An 18,790-nucleotide genomic window follows, 5' to 3' on the forward strand; every position below is an offset into this window, starting at 1 on the left:
TGGGGGTGTGGGTGTTGGCTGATATATTTGCTAATAGGCAATTGCTTGTGCACTTAGCACACTCAACAGTTATCTTCCATTTTGCCTAGTCTTAGGGGGAGCCATAGAAAGAAATAGAGGGAGTTGGGGAGGAAGGCATTGTTGATTCAATGGAGATGGACCAATTCCATTTTCACGGACCTAATAACAATGCTTTTTGAAAAGTATTTGTAGGTCTACCTTAAAGCATGTATAATTGAGCTCTTTGGTAATACAGCTCTATTTTATTGGTGTAATAAACACAGATAAAAGTTGCATAATTAATCTTATCACTAATTATTTTTCATTGGTGGTATCTTTACTTCTGATTGGGAAACCTCCAAAATTCATCCCTTCATACAGCGAGGTGTTTTTTTTTGTTTGTTTTTTTGTTTTTGTTTTTTGTTTTGCTGTCAACCTCTTTGGTTTACAAACCCCATTAGTGTAATCTCTGGGTCAAAACATATGAACAGTGTAATCACTTTTCCTGTCCAACCTCCAGTTGTTTTCCATTGAAGGCAGATCATATCATAGTTCTGCAGTGACTTAACATATCTGTGCTCTCATGGTCATGTCCACTTTGAACTTTTTCCATCTTTGTCAGTTTGATGCATGGGAAGTGATATGGCAGAAGTGGACAAGTTTATACTTCTCTGATTATTAGCAGCTTGGAGTATTCCCTCCTTACTGGTCACTGTTAATTTTAGTTTTTTTTCTTTAGAAAACTTATCTGTTGGAGAATGGCTCCTAACCTTTTTTTTATGTTCACTTTTGCTTACATGATTGTTGTGGTTTGAGGTTCTGGAAATCCTCAAATGTAAGGGTACAGGGCAGGTGTGCCGTGAAAGACTTTGACCACTCAAGCCTTTTTATTCAGTCAGAATAGTAAGATTTTATTATAATGCCACTTGGGCATGCAAGATTTCTTGTAAATCTATGAATTTGAAGAGGATGGAACTGGTACTTTCATTACAGAAAAAGACTGTGGAAAGAGCTGGATGGGATTAAGAAATAGGAAGTAACCTGGAGTGGGCCAGGTGCAGACAATGAAAGGAATTAAGAGGTAGGGCCACAAGGAAAAGATAGTTAAAAGGGTTATTGAGCATCTTAGGAAGAAATGTGTGGGCAATTTCAGGGGCTTTTCCTTTTAGGGGTCCATATCCCCCCCCCCATTATGACCTTTTAAAAAGCCTTTCCCTCTTAGACCAGAGAAAAATGAAGTTTCACCTTTTCATCTCTATTTGTCACTTTTGTCTTTGACCAATTTTCACATGTGCTGGTTAATTTAGAAAATAATAGTTCACTCTCTGGGTCAAACAACAAATCATGGAAACAATCAATAACTTCCTTCAAGAGAATGACAATAATGAGACAACCTACCAAAACTTATGGGATGCAGCAAAAATGGTTCTTAGGAGAAGTTTTATATCTCTGAATGCTTACATGAATAAAATAGAGAAAGAGGAAAATTGGGCATGCAGCTGAAAAAGCTAGAAAAAGAACAAATTGAAAATCCCCAATTAAATACCAAATTAGAAATACTGAAAACTGAAGGAGAAATTAATAAAACTGAAATTAAGAAAACTCTAGGACTAATAAATAAAAGTAAGTACTGGTTTTATGAAAAAAAAGCAATAAAATCAATAAAACTTTGGTCACTTTGATTTTTAAAAAGAAAGAAGAAAACCAAATTACCAGAACCAGGAATGAAAAGGGTGAACTCATCTCCAATGAAGAGAAAATTAAAGCAATAATTAGAATTTACTTTGCCCAACTGTATGCTCATAAATTTGACGATCTTAGTGAAATGGATGGATATTTACAAAAAAAATATAAATTGCCCAGATTAACAAAAGAGGGAGTAAAATACTTAAATAGCTCCATCTCAGAAAAAGAAATTGAACAAGCCATCAATGAATTCCATAGGAAAAAATCTCCACGGCCAAATGGATTTATAAGTGAATTCTGTCAAACATTTAAAGAACAGTTAATTCCAAGACTATTTGGGAAAATTGGTGTAGAAGGAGCCCTACCAAATTCTTTTTATGATACAAATATGGTTCAGATACCTAAATTGGAAAGAACCAAAACAGGAAGAAAAAAAATTACAGACCAATTTCCCTAATGAATATATTTGCAAAAATTTTAAATATTAGCAAAAAGATTATAGCAACTTAATACAGGAACAATACACTTTGATCAGGCAGGATTTATACCTGGAATTCAGGGCTAGTTCAGTGTTAGGAAAACTATCAGCATAATTGATCATATCAACAACAAAACTAACAGAAACCATATGATTATCCTAATAGATGCAGAAAAAAAGTTTTGACAACATACAAGACCCATTCCTATTAAAAACACTAGAAAGTATAGGAATAAATGCAGTCTTCCTTAAAATACTAAGTAGTATCTAACTAAAACCATCAGCAAGCATTATATGTAATAGGGATAAGCTAGATGCATTTCAAATAAGATCAGGGGTGAAACAAGGATGTCTTGTATCACTATTGTTATTCATTATAATACTAGTGATGTAAGCTTTAGCAAAAAGAGAAGAAAAAGAAATTGAAGGAATTAGAATAGGCAAAGAAGAAACTAAGTTATCACTCTTTGTAGATGATATGATGGTATATCTAGAGAATCCTAGAGAGTCAAGTAAAATAACGAACAACTTGAAATAATAAATAACTTTGACAAAGTTGCAGGATACAAAGTAAACCCACATAAATCTTCTACTTTTTTATATACTACTAACAAAGTCCAACAGCAAGAGATAGAAAGAGAAATCTCATTTAAAGTTACTGTATTCACTATGAAGTGTTTGGGAGTCTACCTGCCAAAACAAACCCAGGAACTATATGAACACAATTATAAAAAACTTTTTGCGTGAATAAAGTCAGATCTAAATAATTGGAAAAACATCAGTTGCTTATGGGTAGACTGAGCTAATATAATAAAAATAACAATTCTACCTAAACTGCTTTACTTATACAGTGCCATACCAATCAAACTGCCAAAATTATTTTATAGAGTTAGAAAATATAATATCAGAATTCATCTGGAAGCACAAAAATTTCAAGAGAATTAACGAAAAGAAATGCTAGGGAAGTTGGCTTAGCCCTACAAGATCTTAAATTGCATTATAAAGCAGCAGTTATCAAAATGGCTTCATACTAGCTAAGAAACAGAGGGGTAGATAAGTGGAATAGATTAGGTCCACAAGACACAGTAGTCAAGGATTATAGGAGTCTACTGTTTGATAAGCCCAAGGAACAAACAAAAGATAGAGAACTTTATGAAATGCAAAATGAATAATTTTGAATACATTAAATTGAAAAGTTTTTTCACAGACAAACCCAATTGAAAATTAGGAGGAAAGCAGAAAACTGGGAAAGAAGTTTTGCCACTAGTGTATTTGATAAAGGCCTCATTTCTTTTTTTTTTTCTTTTTTTTTTTATTATATGTTTCTTTTATTTTGGGGGGGGGGCTACAATTTTTTATTTTTTAACGTTTAACAATCACTGCCATACAATTGAGATTTTATCCCCCCCCACCTACCCCCCACTACCTCCCTCCCTCCCCACGACTGCATACAATTCTGTATAGATTCTACATATACTTTCCTATTGAGTATATTTTCACTATAGTCATGCTATGTAGTCAGACTAAAATAAATGAAAGAAATCATATAACAAATCAAAACATGATACACAAAAACATACACATACACAAACATGATCTGCTACATTTTGTGAGTGACTTCCATATTTTTTTCTCTGAGTGTGGAAGGCATTTTGCCTTGAGAACCACCATTGGGATTTTTTTTTTTTTATAAGAAGTTCTTGCATTATTACAAAATTCCAAGTCTACCAGAAAAAACTCTCGCACACTGTGGTCGTTGCTGTGCACAAAGTTCTCCTGGTTCTGCTCCTTTCACTCAGCATCAGGTCATATAAGTCCTTCCAGGCCTCTCTGAAGTCTTCTTGTTCATCATTTCTTATGGCTCAATAGTACTCCATTACATTCATATACCATAATTTATTCAGCCATTCCCCAATTGATGGACATCCCCTTGACTTCCAGTTTTTGGCAACTACATAGAGTGCTGCTATAAATATTTTTGTACATGTGGGACCCTTTCCCATTTTTATGATCTCTTGGGGATATAGTTCTAGTAGTGATATTGCTGGGTCAAAGGGTATGCACGTTTTTGTAGCCCTTTGGGCATAGTTCCAAATTGCTCTCCAGAATGGTTGGATGCGCTCGCAGCTCCACCAACAATGAATTAGTGTTCCAACTCTCCCGCATCCTCTCCAGCATTTATCATTTTCTTGTTCTGTCATGTTTGCCAATCTTATAGGCGTGATGTGGTACCTCAGAGTTGTTTTGATTTGCATCTCTCTAATCAATAGTGATTTAGAGCATTTTTTCATATGATTATAGATAGCTTTAATTTCTTCCTCTGAAAATTGCCTGTTCATATCCTTTGACCATTTATCAATTGGGGAATGACTTATATGATTATACATATGAGTCAGTTCTCTATATATTCTAGAAATGAGGCCTTTATCCCCGAGCTTAGCTGTAAAAATTCTTTCCCAATTTACTACATCCCTCTGGATTTTGGTTGCATTGGGTTTGGTTGTGCAAAAACTTCTCAGTTTAATGTAATCAAAGTTATCCATTTTGCATTTCATAATGCTTTCTATCTCTCCTTCAGTAAAGGATTCTTCCCTTCTCCATAGATCTGATAGATACACTATTCCTTGCTTCTCCAGTTTATTCATGGTATCAATCTTTATACCTAAATCATGTACCCATTTGGACTTTATTCTTGTGTACGGTGTCAGGTATGGGTCTATGCCTAATTTCCGCCACACTGTTATCCAGTTTTCCCAGCAATTTTTGTCAAACAATGTGTTCTTATCCCAGAAGCTGGGGTCCTTGGGTTTATCAAACAGAAGGTTGCTATATTCCTTGCCTACTGCATCTTGAGTGCCAAGTCTATTCCACTTGTCTACCTCTCTGTTTCTTAGCCAATACCAAGTGGTTTTGATAATTGCTGCTTTATAGTACAGTTTGAGGTCTGGTAGTGCTAGGCCACCTTCCCAAGCATGAAGGCCTCATTTCTAAAATATTTAGAGAACTGAGTCAAATTTACAGGAATATAAATCATTCCTCAAATTGATAAGTGCTCAAAGGATATGAACAGGCAGTTTTCAGAGGAAAAAATTAAAGCTATCTATAGTCATATGAATAAATGCTCTAAATCACTGTTGATGAGAGAGATTCAAATCAAAACAACTTTGAGGTACCACATCACACCTATCTGATTGACTAACATGACAAAACAGGAAGATGATACATGTTGGAGAAGATGTGTGAGAGTTGGAACACTAACTCATTGTTGGTAGAGCTGTAAGAGCAATTTGGAACTATGCCCAAAGGGCTGCAAAAATGTGCCTACCCTTTGACCCAGCAATATTGCTTCTAGGAATGTATCCCAAAGAGATCATAAAAATGGGTGAAGGATCCATATGTACAAAAACATTCATAGCAGCTCTCTTTGTTGTGGCCAAGAACTGGAAATCAAGGGGATGTCCATCAGTTGGGGAATGTCTAGCAAGTTATGGTATATGAATGTAATGGAATACTATTGTACTATAAGAAATGATGACCAGGCAGACTTCAGAAAAGCTTGGAAAGCCTTGTATGAACTGATGCTGTGAAGTGAGCAGAAATAGGAGAATATTATACACAGAAACAGCCCGTGTTTGAGGACTGTTTCTGATAGATTTAGCCCTTCACAGCAGTGCAAGGACCTAAAACATTCCCAAAGGACTCATGATGCAAAATGCCATCTACACCCAAAGAGTTATGAAGTCAGAACGCAGAATGAAGCAGACTGTTTTCTCTTGTTATGTTATGGTTTTTTTCTCATGGTTTCTCCCATTTGTTTTAATTCTTCTATGAAAATGTGTTTAATAAGAATGTACATGTAGGACCCATATAATACTGCATGCCATCTTGGGGAGGGGAAGGACAAAGACGGGGAGAAAATTCAAAACTTGTGAAAATGATTGTTGAAAACTGAAAGCAAATACATTAATTAAAAAGAGAAAATAATAGCTCACTCTCCCTCCTTTACCTTCTTTTCAATCTTTTAATATTTCTGAACTTCTTTCCTGAGGTATATTGCCTCATCAAATTCCTGGCCTTGGTGCTTTTAGGAATCTTTATTGAAGCCAGGATGTCAAAACAATAATAGGCTCAACAGCTCCTAGCTAATCATTGATTTCTCATTAATTGTGCTCTAGCCTTGTTTAGGAGTCAGAGTGGTTCAGTGGGAAGAACAACAGATTTAGATGAAGAAAGCAAGGTTTCCAATCCTGGCTCTGCCATTGATTACTTGTGTGATTTGAGCAAGTCACTGAACCCGTTATTTCATCTGTAAAAATAAGGGACTGAACTAGCCCCCAAATCTATAATCCTGGGACTTTGTTATGTCTGTACTCTTAAGTCAGTTTTTATATTAAGGGTCCTGTCCAGCTCTGAATTTTTTAGAAGGAATAAAATTTATCAACATTATTGAAGAACCATCTTTTCTTGTGATGTATTCTCAGCTTTTTAGAATTAGCATGGTATATGTGGTATATGTTGATTTTTCCTCCCTTTCAGTGACCCAGTATCATTTCATCTTTCACATCCTGGTGCTTTTGTTGGATGCTGTTGTATAATGTCAATTGATGTTTTTGATATATGAATTCTTTCTTTCTGGCTACTTTTAAAAGTCTCTTTCTCCACACTAAAGCTCTGGAGTATGGTTAATATATTTCTGGGTTTCTCAGATTTAGAGATCCTCATTCTTGGTATCTTATGGACTCTTGTGTTCTCTCTCTCTCTCTCTCTCTCTCTCTCTCTCTCTCTCTCTCTCTCTCTCTCTCTCCTCTCTCTTTTTTTCTCTCTCTCTGTGTATGTATATATATATGTGTGTGTGTGTGTGTGTGTGTGTGTGTGAATATGTGTGTGTGTATCTCACCACACCCTCTCTATTTTCAATATCTCTGAGCAGTTTTATTATGTGATTTTGACATAGCATTAGACTTTGTTTCTTCATATTTTCCCAGGAAACTAATAATTTTCTGATTGTCTTGTTAAACTTTGTTCTCTGCTGCTGTAGTTTTGATTGGTAAAGATCTGATATCTCATTTCATTTGCAAACTAAAAAATTGCTCTGTTAATTATTTTTCTATTTCAGCATTTTTTGTAATAGACTGCTCTTTACATAGTACACTAACTTAAGATGTTTTGTCACTTTTCTAAGCTATTTATTCTTATTTTTTCCTATGTATTTCCATTGATAGTCTCATTTCCATTCATGTAGATGCAAGATCTTCCTTTATAGCTCTTAGTGAGATACTAATATACCCTTGGTATTATTGCAATGTATCCATTTTCTGTTCTGGTGTGTGTGTGTGTCTAATTATGATTATCACAGTCTCATTCTTTTGGTGTATTTCTCTCCATTTTCTTTTGTTTACATATTTTTTTGGCCTTTCAATTAGTTTTTCTTCTCTCTCCATAACTTGCCCTTAATTTTAAGCAGGATATTTCATATTCACTGCTTCCTTCTCTCTCTTATTTCTTCTTTTCTCTGCAAGAATCATTCAGAAAGCACAGTTGGAATCCCTGAGAACAATATTTCCTCAAGTTTTTCAAGGTTTTCAGGAGACTTGCCCAGGAGAGATTATGCTGTTCTGTTGTTTGATTTAGGGTGTACTGAAATAGCAGGTCTACTGCTCTAGCAGGCTAGCATGCTACTTTTTCCATTTTTGACTCCATGGATGATGATTAGAAAATGGTATTGAAAGTAAGGTGGGCTTGTTCTGTTAGAAAAAATAAAGAAAAATTGATGGGGGCTTTGGGTCATGGTGCAATGGCTGAGTGAAGTTTTAATACATCTATTTATCTTCTTTGTCACTGTGGGCTGCTTTTCATTGTTCTTTATTGGTTTATATAAATATATTCCTTGTCTTCCCTCAAAGCTCACAAGCTCCTTGGGGTCAGATGCTGTGAAGGTGCCTTATATTTGCTCAGAAAGGCAACTTATAATGGACAAAGCGCTAGATTTGGAGTCAAGATGGCATTGAAATTGAACACTGTCTCAAATACTATGTGTGACCCTGGGCAAGTCATTTAAGTATGAAGACCCTTAGTTTTATCACCTGTAAAATAGAGATTGCACTCTTTCCAGTGACTATTTTGCAGGTTGAGGTGAGAAATGAGCTTAACATCCTTAAAGTGATATAAATGTGAGTTATTGGTAGGAAAGGGAGATTCTTACACATAGCAAGAACTCAGTAAGCATCAATAATGCTAGCTTCCTCTAGTTATCTGATAAAAGATCTGGGAATTTTAGTGGACCACAAGATTGGCAGCATATACTGTCAGTAATATAATCTGGCAACCTAAAGAGGTTGGGATAAATTTTGAGAGCTTTCTCTAGGGATACCTTCAGCTACCAGGAATAAAGAGGTTCTGCTATAGGAAAGGCCTTTTGAGCTTTCCCTTCCAACTCTCAGATTCTAGGATTCTGTGATTCATTTCAGATGTGATTCAGATGTGTCTTGAAAAGGAGAGACAATTTGACCTTCTCAAAGTCATCAAGGTAGAAAGAAGCCAGGACTTGGCATAAAAAATTGTGTTTTAATCTAAAATATTGTCTTTACTGTGGCCTTAGGCAAGTTCAATCAATCCTCAGATCCTCATTTTCCTTGTCTGTAAAATAAAGATAATATTCATACTCTCCATGCCACTGGATTGTACTAAAGAAAGTGCTTTGTCCGAAAGACTGTCTTAACCTTGTGTTTCCAGTGGCAGTCATATGTTTGGCAATTTTTTGAGCACTAATCTTTAAGTCAATGTTGACCATATTGGCATTTTCTGTACTAACTGGCTCTTTGTCTCTTTTTTCTTCTTAGGTTGCGGTCTTTGGTGAAACAACTAGAAAGAGGAGAGGCTTCTGTAGTGGACCTCAAGAAGAATTTGGAACATGCAGCATCAGTCCTTGAATCTGTCTACATTGATGAAACAAGGTAAGAAGATGCTAACCTGTTCCAGGGAGATTTCCATAGGTTGATTGGAGTCTTTCTGGGGAGTCTTTATATTGTAAATCATGGAAGAGAGGTTTGGGCTTGGAGTCTGGAAGACCTGCTTTTGAATCCTGCTTTACTGCTTACTATCTGTGTGACCAGGAACAGCACCCTTTACCAATCTCAACCTGGATTTCCTCATCTGTAAAATGGGAATAATAATAGCTATCGTACCTGCCTGACAGGGCTATTGGAAGCTTCAGATGAGACAATGTAGGCAAAGTGCTCTGCAAACTTTCAGAATCTTGAATGCATCATATAAAGTTTGGTGATTGTTATTCAGCTTCTTTCAGATGGCCCTGGGAAGCAAGTTCACTTCTAATAGACTTCATTTTTTAGCTTGGAAATGCTGCTCATTCAGACAGGTGTAAAACCTTCCTTTTACACTATCTCTGAGCAAAGTAGATGCTGAGAACCTTGGGCATGGAAACAAGACTGCCTGGGGGATGTGCTTGCCCACTGTGGGGAAGGAGCAGCTTTCCGCCCTCTGGAAGTCTCTATTTCCTTAGAAATGGTGTAATTCCAGTGTAAGCAGAGGCTGGCCTTTTCCAGCCTCATGCTTTGCATTTCTGTACTAAAAGCAAATCATTCTAATGTGGGCACTAAAGCCGTTCTGACAAATGTATGTAATTTAGAGGAATAAAATTGCATTTCTTTTCAAATGTGCTGGTTCAGACTTTTGCCTAATTTTGCTGTCCCTCCCCAATTAATCTGGCTTGGAGAGGTTTATATAACTACTAGATGCAAAGCTGAATGAATTTTGCTTTTACTTAAAGCTTGTGTGGTTCATAGGTGACTCCAACTGAAAGGAGCTCAATGCCATGATTGAGTCCAATTCGATTTAGTTCAATAAGCATTTATTAACTGCCTGCCGTGAGCCTCGTATTAGGCAGCATGGTGGAGTGAATAGGGCATTAGCCTTGGTTGGGAGCCTTTGCTTCAATTCTGTCTGAGACACCAAAACTCTCTGGCCTCAGTTTCCTCAACTGCCAAATTGGAGTGGGATGAGCTTTGGACTCAGTGGATACTGAGGTTCCTCCCAGTTCTTAACCTCTGATCCTATGAAAGGATATAGGACAGGCCCTGGGCCTTTGGTCTCATTGCTATAGGGAAATCCCAGGTGAGGAAATGCCCTCTTCTGAAGGAGTGTACTTTGGTGCCTCCTCTGTAGCTTTTAGCCTTGGAACATCGTTAGCACTTCAAAGACCTCTAAGAAGTGAACCTGTGATATAGATAAAAGATGTACCCAGGTAAGTAAATGCAAAATATGTATAGTGAAGAGAACCCTGACTCTGGAGTCAGATGGTCTGAGTTCAAATCCTGATGCTTATAATTGCTTCCTTTGTGACTTGGGGCAAGTTACTTAAGCTCCCTGAGCCTTAGTTTTCTTGTCTGTAAAATGACAGCTCACTCCCCCTTTCTTCATCAGTAAAAGGAGCACATTAGTCTAGATGACATTTGAAGGCTCATTTAGATCTATGATCTAAATCTATATAGATTTAATTATAAATCTAATTGATCTAGATCTATGATCCCATGAGATTCTGACCTCTCTGAACTCAGTTTTATCATCTGTAAAGTGAGTGGGTTGGTGTGGGTGACCTCTGAGAACACTTCCATCTCTAGATCTATGTAGATCTGTAGTTCATTTCTTGCTCCCTTTCCCCTGTCCTAGGCGACTCCTGGATACAGAAGATGAGCTCAGTGACATCCAGTCAGATGCCGTGCCCTCTGAGGTCCGGGACTGGCTGGCCTCCACCTTTACCAGGCAGATGGGGATGATGCTGAGACGGAGTGAGGAGAAACCTCGATTCAAAAGCATCGTTCATGCTGTGCAGGCTGGGATCTTTGTGGAGAGGTAAGTGGTGAAGCAAAGCAGAATACTCAGGGTAGAAGATTCCATTCAATCAGGAGTCATGCAAATGGGCCATCTTTAATTGACTCCTGTCCATAGAACCTATGATATCCCATCCCTTGGAGTCATTTGAATTAGAAAGAAAAGTTTAATCTGTATCAGGGTCTTAATTTTCAAGCAGGAAGAGGGAAGCTCACAGCCTGAGAGGAAAGAGGATCCTGTTTCAGGGACTGCATATGGCTGCTGGGTTCAGCTCATTCTTACCCATTTGTATCCATTCCAACTTCTCCATTTGCCCAAGATGAGAAAAACTCATTAACAGAAAGAAAAATTAGGTCTTTTAGCCCATTATGTCTTAAAGAATTTGGATAAGTGATGAGCATATGAAAAGTGGGAAAGAGATCGAGATGGGAATGCCCATGATGAGTTTTGATTCAAGCAAAATGGTACCAGGTGAGGTTTGATGTGCATAAGGAACCAAAATCTTTCAAAAGATGTTTTCTTCTTTGAATCTGAGCCTTTTACAATGATAAGTGCCAAAGCCTTACCATGTCCCAGATTCCTTCCTGAACCATGTGCTCCCTATTTTGAAATACCACACTCACTTCATTGAACCCTTAGCTCACTGAGGGGGTGGATTTTAACTTTGTTCTTTGAAAGTTCTAGAGAACATTAATTTCCAAATTGCTCTTCCACTGGAGTTTTCCACTTGGAATGACATACAATGTGAGAGAGCATCACTGTCCATTATCAGTCACATTTAGTATCTGACAGAGCCATAAAACTAAGGTGGTACAAAGAAAGTTTTATCCTACTCTAAAAATTAAAGGTCCTACTTAAAGGATTTATAATCCTTCAGTATCATAGAAATGAATGGGCTTAGCATGTAGTAAGAATCTTTGGTTGAAATAGACAGCTACCAGGTAGAGTACTTTCTTCCCATTAGAAACCACCTTCTGGTTGAGTACCTCCACAGTTCAGCCTGGCCCTGCTTCTCCCACTGTTTAATTTTCCACCATGGTGTCCTGGAGTCTTTGTCTCCCCCGATCATGTGTGATATCTTGAAGTCCATCCCCCTTACCCTGACTGAATTTCTCATTAAAAAGTTGATTTGAGGTCCTGGGCATCTGGAGACTGTAAAACATTTTAATTCTCGTCATAGAACATGCAGATTGATTTTGTTTTTCTGCACCATGATGAAGGTATTTGGGGCTGCTTTAATTTCCTCTGATTTTAAAATGTGAGCCAGCTGGGTGCATGTGACAATGATAGTAAAAGAAATTGAAATGATCTCTGGACTCCAGAGACTGTAATTTCCAGAAACTCATCAATGCATCAAGTTTGTTATCCTTCAGACAGTCCTCAGAACCTGCGTCTGTTTTGCCCTCTTTGTGAGATGTGACATTGCTTTTTTAAAAAATGTCTCCCCGCTTTGCTAGAATGTACAGACGGACATCAAACATGGTTGGATTAAGCTACCCACCAGCTGTGATTGAAGCATTGAAGGTAATTTCACAATAGAGTGTCCCTGTTTAATATGAGCCCTTTTTGGCACTACCTTTCCCAAGTCTTCCATGGTTTTCTAATTCTCTTCTTTCTATCCCTTCACTGGGTCTCATCGCCTAGCCTCATGCTTTCTTTAATCTCTCAGTGGTTTTTCAGTTCTTATCCTCTTTCCTTTCTGGGGGGTGGTGGGTAGGTGGGCAATCAGGATACCTATAGTAGCCTAGTCCTGTACCTTCTAAGTTGAGTCTGCACTGGGGATCATAAGAGGGAGTTTCTACATTGGAATTTCTTATTAAAGATCTGGACCCCAAATGCCTTAAGACCAGGAGCCCTTAACCCAGGGTCCCAAAAATTTATTTTTAAGTATTTTAATAATTATATTTTAACATGATTGGTTTTCCTTGTAATCCTTGTGCTTTTATTTTATGCATCCAAAATATTATTTGGAGAAGGGACTCAGGTTTCAGCAGACTGTTTGCCTAAAGGGTCTGTGACCCAAAAAAGGCTAAGAGCCTCTGTCCTAAAGAATTAAAATACAGACATCTCTCTATGAGGGGTGGCTGAATGACTGCCCATTTATTAAATTTATCAAATTATTTATTTATTATATATATATATATAATTTATTAAATTAAATAAACATTTATTATTATTTTAATTAATCAAGCACCTGTTCTGTTTAAGACACCGGGGTTACAAAGATGAATGATAAGTCAGATTTCTACTTCCATATGATCCTAGGAGCATGGATTTAGATTTGAAGACAATCTTGGAGGCCATCTAGCCCAATCCCTCCCCCTCCTTTTACAGATGAGGAAATCAAGGCCCAGGGTCACAATGTTGGTGACAGAGGCCAGAGTTTGAACTCAGGTCCTCTTACTCCTGAGCTAAAGTTCTTTCTCCTGTGCTAGGGAAGATAGAATCTAATGGGACATAGTAGTAGGGCCAGTGGTGGTGATGATGGCAGTGCCACAGAGGGATATTGTCTCTTCCTGGGCAGTAGGATATCAAGGGAGGCAAATTAGTGGGTAGAGACCTGGTCTTAGAGCCAGGATGTCTTGGGTTCAAATCCTACCTCTGTTTCTTTTTTTTCTCAATCTCTTCTTTCTGGTCCTCAGCTTTCCCATCTGTAACATGAGGATAAAGATAGTCACTGTCTTTTGCAGAATTGTTGTGAGATAGATGCCAGTGATTATCAGCTCAGTGGCCAAGCTACGAAGAATTGGTGATTCTTAGCCCAGGAGCCCACAGGCCTTGAGGCTTTGAGCAGGTTCTGTGATCAGAACAAAGGGGGCTGACAAATCCACTGTGGAATGCTGAGTGAGCGTTTCTGGGGGACAAAAGTTACAGGGAAAGTATCAGGGGCTGCAGGGAGCAGGCACTGAAAGATAGAAAGGGATCTGAGGATGGAAAGAACATTTTCTCCATCTCCTTTTCCCTTTTGCAGGATGTGGACAAGTGGTCCTTTGATGTCTTCACACTGAATGATGCCAGTGGAGATCACGCCTTGAAATTTATTTTCTATGAATTACTCACCCGCTATGATCTGATCAGCCGCTTCAAGGTGAGTGAGTGTGCTGGGGGCTCCTCATTCCTTCCCTTTGCCCCATCCTTCCGAAGCTTGTGGAAAAGAAGTCCTCCTTGGGGCCTTAGGGCCATACCCAGGACTTTGATTGGAAAGCCCTTCATCATAACCTGACCTGAAAAATTCGCATCCCTTAGTTAGGTACCAATTCATTCTTCTGGAAGTAACAATATCATATGGTGAATCACATTTTATGCTAATTCTTTTTATCTACACCAACATCCTGACTTGCCTTGGGAGAGTGGTAATAGGCAAGGTGGCTTAGGTCTTAGGAAAGCTGTAGTTATTCCTTTTCAGAAGTGCAATCTATCTTGTTCAGACTTTGGTAGATGTATAGCTGATGGGGAAATGGGCCATTAACAACCAGTCCACAGAGCACAGAGCCCCAAAACCACAGGGATGCCTATTAGCGATCATTCCAGGTGATGTGTTGGGGGAAACCAAAGAAAAGTTTTTATTTTGGACTTTGGTAGGGTGGCTGAACTTACCCAGTATTTATACCACCTCTTTACCAACATACATCTCTCTCTCTCTCTCTCTCTCTCTCTCTCTCTCTCTCTCTCTCCTCTCCTCTCCTCTCCTCTCTCTCTCTCTCTTCACTCTCTCTCAGTCTCTGTCTCTCTTTGTCTCTCTCTTTCTCCCCATTTCTCCCTCTCTTCATCCTCTTTTCCATTTTCCTTTCTATCTTCTATCTTTCTTCCTCCTTTCTCTTTTCCCTCTTTCCTTCTGCTTCTTCTTCTCCTCCTCTCAGTTTCCTTCTCTTCCCTCTTCCCCTCACCTCTGTCTCTGTTTCTGTCTGTCTTTATATCTCTCTGTCTCTGCCTCTGTTTCTGTCTTTCTGTCTCTGTTTATCTTTCTCTGTGTCTCTTTGCCTGACTAGAAAACATTGGGACTTAGGGGCTTAGGTGGTGTAGTGAATAGGGTACCAGCCCTGGAGTCAAGAGGACCTGAGTTCAAATCCAGTTACAGACACTTGACACTTACTAGCTGTGTGACTTTGAGCAAGTCACTTAACCCCAATTGCCTTGCCTTCCCCTCTCCAAAAAAAAAAGTTATCCCTGGTGTCAGAGGTCAGGGCCACAAGAAGGAATCCCTGTTCAGTGCTCCTTAAAGGTCACAGAAGCATCTTCCTCAGAACACCTAGGAAATGTCAACAAAATTTTCCACAATCCTTTACCAGGCCAGAGAATCACCTTCCCACTTTGACTCTGGCCAAACAAATACCTTTTCTTGTGTCCTGTGAGGTCCATAGCCTGCCCCCTCTTTTCCCCAAGATGAATGTTGATGAAGGGAAGAGGTCAAAGTAACTCAGGGCTAAATTGCCCTTTCCATATTAAAGGTTTATACTGGAAAAAGCAGTGCTAGGTTTTCTCATGGGAGGGATCACAGTCAACTTTAAAGAAAAAATTTGAAGGAAAAAGTCTATGAGACATTTCAGGAGAAGGGGTCTCGGTCACTTGGCTACCTGAACCTTTCCTTTCTCCTTCCCCCCTCACCTGAGCCCTGCTGACATCACTGGCAGTGGGCCATGACAAAACCATTTCTGAGCCTGGCCTTCCCTCACTTTCTCTCACTGGGCCTCAGGTTCCGAGTCACCAGGATGGAAAAGTTGGACTAGGAATCTTCTAACTCCAACATCTTGTGAGTCTTAGAGTGTCTCCTTTGGTCAGTTCTGATGGGACTAGAATGTCACAGAATCAGAAAGGAGCCCAGGGGTTTCTTTAGATCAACATAAATTCAAGTAGGAAGACTTTGTACAACCCTGCCTTCACCTGTCCACCATGCTTTAGATCCATGGTATCAAATTCAAATAGAAACGGGGGCTAGTGACCCATACATATATATCTCTGCAGGCCTTACAAGGATTTGGAAAACCACCTATTAACATTATCTATGCTCTATTATGTTTTTACTTATTTTGTTAATATTTCCCAATTGCATTTTAATCTGGTTCTCTGACTTAGCCCATTTGGCTGTATTGAACATCTCTGATCAAGATAAAGACATCTAGCAGAACCAAGGTCCTAGTGGGGCAGCTCCTTCCACTTTGGTGCATCGCTGGTGGTTAGTGATATTGACCTTGAACTCAGTTATCGAGAAGTGGCCACCCATGATGGATTAATGATCCAACCCCTCGCTCAATAATTCAGTCAATGAGTTATTGACTCCCCCAATATTCCAGGGCTCAGGAAGCACTGGTTGTTGAATTATTGTAATCTCTGAATGCAACAGACGTGTGCAAAAGGAAAAGAAAAGATACAGAAACAACCCTCAAGCTATGCAGAGTGGCATTCTACCAACGTTACTGATTGGGCTCTGGGCCACCCCCGCCCATTGCCCATGGTTCTGACCTCCACGGCCAAACAGAGGGAGTCTCCTCTCTGTTTAAGCACTGATCTCTTCTGAATGCTCATTGTCCACCTGGCAGTCTCAGGCATGTGGTGTCTCGAGTACAGAGCACTTCAGCCACTCAGTCAGAATCAGGTTGTTGGATTCTTGGCCATTTCCTTCAAAGGCAGAGCCCCTGAAGTGATGCTAGAGCTCAGAGGCTTCCCGGATCTCCTTTTCCTGCCTCTACTGTTGGGTCTTTCCCAAGGATTCATGTTGGCTCCTTGTCCTACTGGTCATCTGTGCCCATGACTGCCACCTTCTTCTTCCAGATTCCTATTTCTGCTCTTGTCTCATTTGTGGAAGCTCTGGAGGTGGGCTACAGCAAACACAAGAACCCCTACCACAACCTGATGCACGCGGCTGATGTCACTCAGACTGTCCACTACCTCCTCTACAAGACCGGGGTGGCGGTGAGTGCTCGGGGCAGGCCTTGTGCTCTCTGGGTGGCCACATCATCATCTGACCGGCCCCTGGGTGACCAGGAGGGTTGCTATGGGCTGCCCCATGCAGAAGGAGAAGCCACAGAGCAAGGAGCAGAGGGTGGGGCTCCCCCTGAGGCCCTGTGTGACCTTGGGGTGTCACTACAGCTCTTGCAGCTCAATTTCTTCCTCTTTGAAGTCAGGTGGCTGGGCTCCATCTACAGGTGTGGGGGTCCTTTGGTTTCTTGCTTTATGCGTGTCCCTCAAATTCCCTGCCCAGAATTCTTTTGGGGTTTTGTGGGAATGCAGTAAAGGCTGTGACAACCTCACTGTGGGCTGCTGAATGGGAGTGCCTTGAGAAGAAAAATGTGTGTGTTCGTGTGTATGTGCCTGTGCATGTCTGTGTGCATGTGTATGTGTTCCTCCAGTGACTAACACACAGTTCTGCTTCATGTATCAATACAACAAGAATCTATGTTTGTCTGTGTGGGGACTCCTATTAATAATCAAGCAAGTGCTCATTTATTAATCACTTGCTGCATGTCAGGTACTAGAAAGGAGTAGAAAAATGAGAATGAACCAAAACTCAGCCTCAACTGTGACTATGTAGACAAATATGGCCCCTTCCAGGCTTAACTCAATCATCCCATTTTGGAAATTCCTTCTCTGGCCCTCAGTTTACTCATTTGTAAAATGGAAAGGTTCCTCCAGGTGACTACTAGAGTCACTACAGCACAAAGTTCTTTTAGTTTATGATTCTAACCTTTTGAATACCTGCTCTAGAGACCTACTTTGGGAATAGCTGTGAGGCTGCCATCAGAACGGGAAGGGATATGCAGTGGCCTGAGAGGATCCAGCAAGGAAATGACCCATGATCTGATTGCTTCCTAACCTCCTTTTCAGAACTGGCTAACAGAGCTGGAGATCTTTGCCATCATCTTTTCAGCAGCCATCCATGATTACGAGCACACCGGGACCACTAACAACTTCCACATTCAGACTCGGTGAGGCAGTGAGGCAGGAGACGGGGGAGATGCTGAGATGCCTATCTGTGGGGAGGGAGAGCGTGGGGAGGGAGAGTGTGGGGAGGGAGAGTGTAGGAAGAGAGGGAGACATGGAGGGGGAGAGAGAGAGAGAGAGACAGAGAGACAAAGAGAGACAGAGACAGAGAGGCAGAGAGATAGAGAGGCAGAGAGACAGAGAGAGAGAGAGAGAGAGAGAGAGGGAGAGGGAGAGAGAGAGAGAGAGAGAGAGAGAGAGAGAGAGAGAGAGAGAGAGAGAGAGAGAGAGAGAAAGAAAGAAAGAGAGAGAGATTATGGTGTATGTAGAGGGCAAGAGAGTGTTGGGGATAGGAATGAGGTTTTAATGGGCCTAGATCAGAGATTTTAAACAATTGTCTATGTTCTGGACTCCTCTGTCAGTCTGGGGAAGCCTATGGACCCTTTCTCAGAATGTTTTTAAATTAGTAAAATAGAATATATATATAGGTTTATAAAGGAAACCAATTATACTGAAATAGTTTTGAAATGTGTATGATATGTAAATATGTATATGTAAGATAAGTAGTCTGGAAGACCTGAATTCAGATCCTGCCTCAGTTACTTAAGTTACCCTAAGCTGTCTAGATGGTGCAGGAGATAAAGTGCTGGACCTGGATTTAGGAGGACCTGAATTCAAATGCTGCCTCAGACACTTAGTGACTCTGGGCAAATTACTTAGTCTCTTACAGCTTCAGTTTCCTCATCTGTAAAATGGAAATGACGATAGCCCCTGCCTGACCCAGTTGTCCAGAAGATGAAATGAGATGACACGCAAAGTTTTGCGTACCTTACAATGGTATAGGGATGATTATGATTGTAA

The 18,790-nt window shown here is 39.8% G+C and overlaps 1 protein-coding gene across 6 annotated transcripts in view; it reads left to right on the forward strand.

Annotated features, from left to right (window-relative positions):
* PDE1C (phosphodiesterase 1C) overlaps positions 1 to 18,790 on the forward strand; it is a 573,123-nt gene that overhangs the window by 467,873 nt on the left and 86,460 nt on the right. For all 6 annotated transcript variants that reach the window (XM_072598889.1, XM_072598887.1, XM_072598888.1 and 3 more), the window contains 6 exons: positions 9,004 to 9,117; positions 10,850 to 11,032; positions 12,469 to 12,535; positions 13,983 to 14,099; positions 16,781 to 16,921; positions 17,834 to 17,934. In XM_072598889.1, the coding sequence (XP_072454990.1) occupies positions 9,004 to 9,117; positions 10,850 to 11,032; positions 12,469 to 12,535; positions 13,983 to 14,099; positions 16,781 to 16,921; positions 17,834 to 17,934 (723 nt within the window). The remainder of the gene's footprint in view (positions 1 to 9,003; positions 9,118 to 10,849; positions 11,033 to 12,468; positions 12,536 to 13,982; positions 14,100 to 16,780; positions 16,922 to 17,833; positions 17,935 to 18,790) is intronic.

The sequence above is a fragment of the Notamacropus eugenii genome, chromosome 3, assembly GCF_028372415.1.
Source record: "Notamacropus eugenii isolate mMacEug1 chromosome 3, mMacEug1.pri_v2, whole genome shotgun sequence".
NCBI classification, from domain to species: domain Eukaryota; kingdom Metazoa; phylum Chordata; class Mammalia; order Diprotodontia; family Macropodidae; genus Notamacropus; species Notamacropus eugenii.